The sequence below is a fragment of the Gymnodraco acuticeps genome, unplaced genomic scaffold (assembly GCF_902827175.1).
Source record: "Gymnodraco acuticeps unplaced genomic scaffold, fGymAcu1.1, whole genome shotgun sequence".
NCBI classification, from domain to species: domain Eukaryota; kingdom Metazoa; phylum Chordata; class Actinopteri; order Perciformes; family Bathydraconidae; genus Gymnodraco; species Gymnodraco acuticeps.
The window spans coordinates 842,392-848,563 of NW_022990981.1; the positions used below are offsets into that span (position 1 = coordinate 842,392).

General features: G+C 41.6%; 1 protein-coding gene across 1 annotated transcript; it reads left to right on the forward strand.

The window, feature by feature from the left end:
* The first annotated feature begins 703 nt into the window (after window positions 1-703).
* cpt2 (carnitine palmitoyltransferase 2) lies at window positions 704-5,900 on the forward strand. Its single transcript, XM_034235561.1, has 5 exons — window positions 704-1,010; window positions 1,987-2,067; window positions 2,930-3,036; window positions 3,117-4,421; window positions 4,949-5,900. The coding sequence occupies exons 1-5, from the start codon at window positions 823-825 to the stop codon at window positions 5,275-5,277; spliced, it is 2,010 nt and encodes a 669-aa protein (XP_034091452.1). The 5' UTR covers window positions 704-822; the 3' UTR covers window positions 5,278-5,900.
* Window positions 5,901-6,172: the final 272 nt, after the last annotated feature.

Here is a 6,172-nt window from a genome sequence, read left to right on the forward strand (position 1 = left end):
AATCAATGTATAAATTCAAATCAATGTTAGTCTGTTAACCAAAGTGCAGCCATCTGATAATATCTATTATTAAAGATCAGAGGAAAACAACAGAATGAGAGGGGTATATCCGGAATAAAAATAAAGAAGCAAAGAGATTGTAGAGCAGTGAGAAGGAAAAAAGCTTTGTGTGTCAATTCATTACATTGCCAGTATTTTTCGTTGTTGTGAAAAAAAAACCGCCCCCTCTGATTTTTTAACAGCCCCCTCAGTCATTTCATCCTGGAGCCGGGCCTGTGCATGCGAGAGTCATAAACGTATCAAATATCTATACAAACATCTTTTATGTTATTTTATTTTATTTGAAATAAAAGTTAGGACATTCACAGTTAATATAATTATATATAAATTATGAATGCCATACATATTGAATATTGCATACATTCACAGTCAATATTTCTTCAGTATGATAGCTGTCTAACAGAAGTTAAATCAATTTCTCACTTATTCTGACAATGTACTTAAACCAATAAAAGGACCCAATAAAAGGAGCTGTTAAATAATAGTGAAGTCACATTGTATTAACAATAACTCATCTCTCTCGTTCAGATTAATATTGTCGGGGTTTTTTTGTTTTCTTTTTCTGCTTTGCCAAACGCCACTGTGTCAACTGTCCTATTTGAGTTGCCGTATGTAGTTGTCAAATATGGCGGACCATCTCGCACATGCGCAATGCGGATCGGGTAGTGACCGGTAGTGACACTTTCCACTCTCTGGTTTTGCCCATTAGCTTTAAACTGTGCTTTACGTCGATCATAGTTATTCAGCTTGCTACTTAGCACCATGGCTAGTCTGCTACCAATGCAGTGCGTTGCCTCACTGAGGAAACCAGGAAGACTTATTCATTTGAGAGGTGCTGCTTCTCTGGGAATCAATAAGCGAAACTACAGCAGCAAAAAGGCAGCCGCTTCAGGCGAGTACCTTCACCAGAGTGTCGTTCCATCGATGCACTACCAGAAGAGTTTACCCAGGTAAGCAGTGTCAAATTGGACACGCACATTTTGTTAAATTAACTAGAGAATAGCTTTTATTCGACACAACCTTTGGATTTAAATTAAGTTAAACTACTTCGGAACAAACAGGGGCATGTAGCAAGCGGTTCTAAAATAAAGAAGGTGACCCATTCAGCTTTTAGATTGATGTAGGTGAAAGTGCACACTTGATTTATGGTCGATGACCACCAGGGGGCAGCGACATGACATACACTGACATAAAGACTTACTGGACTGTAGAAGAAAGGTTGGTTTATTATTATTAATGTGAGAATATGAACTGGATAATGGGCTTGATTTTACCCTGATGTATTCCAAACAAGGCACTTTCCAAAATGTGGACATAATATACTGCTTATAATGCTTATCACTATATTACAGATATTCATATTACTTGTACCTTTTGTGAAAGAATATCAAAACAATTATATATCTTTTTTTCATTGTGACACATCCTACACAATTAAACGTTTTATTTTCATTATGATAATCCAGTTGAAAGTGCTCTTAAACATATGATTCATTATTCGACATGCAATTTACTTTTAATACACAAACAAATAAATGTTTTTTAATCACATCCCACGTTTTTAATGTTTTTTCTTGATTGTAAATATTTTCTTGATTCACTAATTATACTAAAGTTAAGTTAAAGTACAAAGATTTTTTTTAATATATAGAACTTTGTTCACCCCTGAAATCTCTGACTAAATATGTTTTAAGTGTATGTGCTTCTGTTTACTTCAGTTTTTTAAATAATTGTATTCGTTGTATTATTGGTCTCATTTTAGGTTCTGCCTTATGTGTATCAAACTGTATTGATATAAGTTAATCTGCTATATATCTGCTGCAATGTTCACCTGAAAGTGTTTCTATGTTATTTATATTATTAAATACATCAAATTGAGAGGCTTTATTTTCCCCTTGATCACATGTTTTCTGTTCAATTGTTCAGGCTACCCATACCAAAGCTGGAGGATACTGTCAGGAGGTATTTAGCTGCCCAGAAGCCCCTGCTGGATGATGACCAGTTCAGGTGAGATTTAAGAGAGGAAATCAACTCTTTATATTTCAATTATTTAAAACGTACAAGTCAATCATATTCAGAATACTTTATTTATTTATCATGACGGGAAATGGGGTTTTGTCAAAGTTGCACCATTTGATAATGAAAAAACAAGATAGTAAAACAAGAATGTGCAAAAAAAAGATAAAATAAGATATACATAAATATAATTAGTTAAAGGTGGGGTAGGTCATTTTGGAGAAACCGGCTCGAGTGCGCTATAATTTTAAAATACACAGCCGGAAAAAATCTGCCACTTCCTTCAGACTTCCTTCCAGAGCCCCTCCTCCAACACACACGAACGCGCACATGACCAATGAGGGCACGAGATAAGTTTGTGCACAGATGGAAGGCTGACAGGCAGGTAGGCCGTCCAGTTACTTTAGCCGGGCCGGCTCAGATGATTGGTCGTGCTTTGTACAGCACCACAGCTTCCACAGATGACATTTATTATGGATTTATTGTCAAAGCACTTAAGATATTCATTGCTATCGGGACGTTAAGAACATTCCATGGAATATAACAGAAAGTGTATCTCGAGCCGGTTTCTCAAACGTACCTACCCCACCTTTAAGGTAAAATGTCAAATAATTTTTTTTTTAAATAATTATACAAACATTAAAGGTTAAAGTACAAATGTTCACATTGTACTACAATATATATACATTACATATATACAGTGGTGTACTAGTATTTCTAATATATTAATGCTGAATTGCTCAGTTTTGCTCAGGATTCGGCAGCTGATGGTGAAGTGAGTCTTTTGCCTTTGAGTGCTTCTAATACTCACTACCTGATCTAACCTGCAACAATCCTAATTGTGTGTCTTTAGAACAACAGAGAAACTCACCCAAGATTTCCAAAGCGGTGTTGGGAAACAGCTGCACGAGGAGCTGGTCGCGCAGGACAAAAGAAATAAGCACACCAGCTACATCTCAGGTGAATAATGTGATCTTCAGCACCCTGAAAATGATCATCTCAAAAACATTCAGTCAGTAATGAATGTGGTTTTATCTCAGGGCCGTGGTCCGACATGTACCTCTCTGCTCGGGACTCCGTGGTGCTCAACTTCAACCCCTTCATGTCCTTCAACCCCGACCCTAAGACGGAGTACAATGATCAGCTCGTGCGTTCCACCAACATGGTGTGTTCGGCGGTGCGCTTCATGAAGACGCTGCGGGCCGGGATTCTGGAGCCAGAGGTTTTCCACCTCAACCCGGCAAAGAGCGACACGGACAGCTTCAAAAGGTTCATCCGCTGGGTGCCCTCCTCCCTGTCCTGGTACGGAGCCTACATGGTGAACGCTTACCCTCTGGACATGTCTCAGTACTTCCGCCTCTTCAACTCCTCTCGTATCCCAAAGACTGGTAGAGATGAGCTCTTCACGGATGAGAAGGCGCGACATCTGCTGGTAATGAGGAATGGCAACATGTATGTGTTTGACGTTGTGGACAAGGAGGGGAATCTGGTGGAGCCTGCAGAGATCCAGTCCCACTTGAAGTACATTCTGTCCGACTCAGCACCAACTGCGGCCTTTCCTCTGGGGGTCTTGACCAGTGAGAACAGGGATGTGTGGGCCGGGCTGAGGAACAAACTGGTAGCTGCTGGAAACGCGGAGGATTTACGGGTCGTCGACAGCGCGCTTTTCTGTCTCAGCCTGGACGATGAGAGCATGAAGGACCACATCCACATCTCCCACAACATGCTGCACGGAGACGGCTGCAACCGCTGGTACGACAAGTCCTTCAGCATCATCCTCACCAAAGACGGACAGGCGGCCATCAATTTTGAGCACTCCTGGGGCGACGGTGTAGCCGTGCTCCGCTTTCAGAATGAGATCTTCAAAGACACCACGGAGAAGCCGCTGGTCCACCCGGGCTCCGCTGCTGCTGCGGTGGACTCTTCCTCCGCGGTGCGCAGACTGCAGTTCAACCTGGACAGCGAGGTGGAGACCGGCATCCAAAACGCCAAGGAGAACTTCGACTCAGCCGTATCCAAACTCACCATCGACGCCTTGGAGTTCAAGAAAGGCGGCAAGCAGCAGCTGAAGAAGAGCAAGCTGAGTCCGGATGCTATAGCTCAGCTGGCCTTCCAGATGGGTTTCCTGAGGCAGTATGGACAGACCGTGGCCACATACGAGTCCTGCAGCACTGCGGCCTTCAGGCATGGCCGCACAGAGACCATCCGACCGGCCTCCGTGCACACGCAGCGATGTGCACATGCCTTTGTCTGCGAGCCAGGGCAACATAGTGTGGAACAGCTCCAGGGTCTGCTGAGCGAATGCTCCAAATATCACGGGCAGCTCACCAGAGAGGCAGCAATGGGTGAGACATTTCAACAACATATCTGAAACATTATAAAGCATTACATATTCCGATGTTTAAGTTCTGCAGACATTTAGGGCATGTTTCTAAAAATATGCCCTCAAAGATTTGTTTAACTCATTAAACTCACTGTAAGCATGGGCCAGCTGGGCACACGGAACACCTGCCCTGTTGGGTTTCCTGGCCAGTGCCTAGGGGCCCAACACAACATTACTACAAGATATGCAAAACAACTTAAAATAGATAAAAAAACGAGAACTAAAAAGTAATAAGATAGATTTTAAAAACAAGACAAAAGACCGTAAAACACACAAAACAACAAAAAGAGACACAAAAAGAAGCCACGAAAACGCACAAAACAACTAAATAAAAGGGACACAAAATAAATAATAAACATGCAGAGACACACAATGACCAAAGAGCCTAAGAAAAAGCAAAAAGACACAAAAATGACCCCAAAGAGTTAGAAAAGAAACACTCATCCTCTGATCTGATGCACTAACCTCTCCTGCTCTTCCTCTCTCCAGGCCAAGGCTTCGACCGCCACCTGTTTGCGATGAAGTACCTGGCTAACTCCCAGAGTCAGGCCCTGCACAGCCTGTACTCTGACCCCGCCTACACCGCCATCAACCACAACATCCTGTCCACCTCCACCCTCACCAGCCCCGCGGTGAACCTCGGCGGCTTCGCCCCTGTGGTGCCCGACGGCTTCGGCGTTGGATACGGTGTCCATGACGACTGGATCGGCTGCAACGTGTCCAGCTACCCGGATCGCAATGTGCACGATTTCCTGCAGTGTGTCCACAAGTCCTTCGAGGACATTTTCACTGTGCTGGAGGGAAAGGCACTCAGCTAAGAAACAATTGTCAAATATATATATTTTATTAGCGACAGTGAAGGGGAGTGCTGTCATACTCTCAGCACAAAACATGCAGAGTGAGATTACAATTATATTATATACACCACAAAAAAACAAGGAGAATGATAGTGCTTAAATACACTAGGAATTAAAAGTATGAGAATATTTGTTGGGACTTTGGGTGTTAATATTACTGTAGATATAAAACAAGTGAATAAAACTTGCGACATAACATTTAAGACTACATCAACGAACATGAAAATCATTTGAAACATGGAATTAGCTAGCTTTCCACTTCTACTGATTCAAAGCACTGGCTTTATGACCTCAGTGTGTTTGTTCATTCTGACAGCAGCGTACTGTATGTTGGTTTGTTGTTCTAGTGTAACTTAGAGTAACAGATGACACCATTTAGTCATGTTATTTATGCAGTAGGGCTTTTCAGAAGTAGAACTTCCAATTGAGCACGGAGACATTTTCTCTGCCTTATCATTATGTGAATATCAGACACAATTGCAGATTGTCATTGTAATAACTTCTAAAAAATCATCCATGTTTGTTGTTGATAGCTTTACTGATGTGTTGGAAGGTTTTTGGAAATTAAACTTAATTGAATGACACCTGCTTTTTTTCAGTGTTTTTTGGTTGCAAGAACATCTTACCTTGCAGAATAGCTGTATTTCTATAAGACATTAAAGCGGCATCATGCTTTATTGGTTTCTCCATTACATTAAGCTGAGGCTTTTATCCAAAGCGACTTACAATAAGTGCGTTCGACCAAGAAGATACAAACTTGAAGAAAACAGAATCATATAAGTACATCAGGTTTCATAGAGCAAAAACATTTCAAGTACTACTCAACTGGCTTTAGGTAAGCCAGTCCTTTATTAGT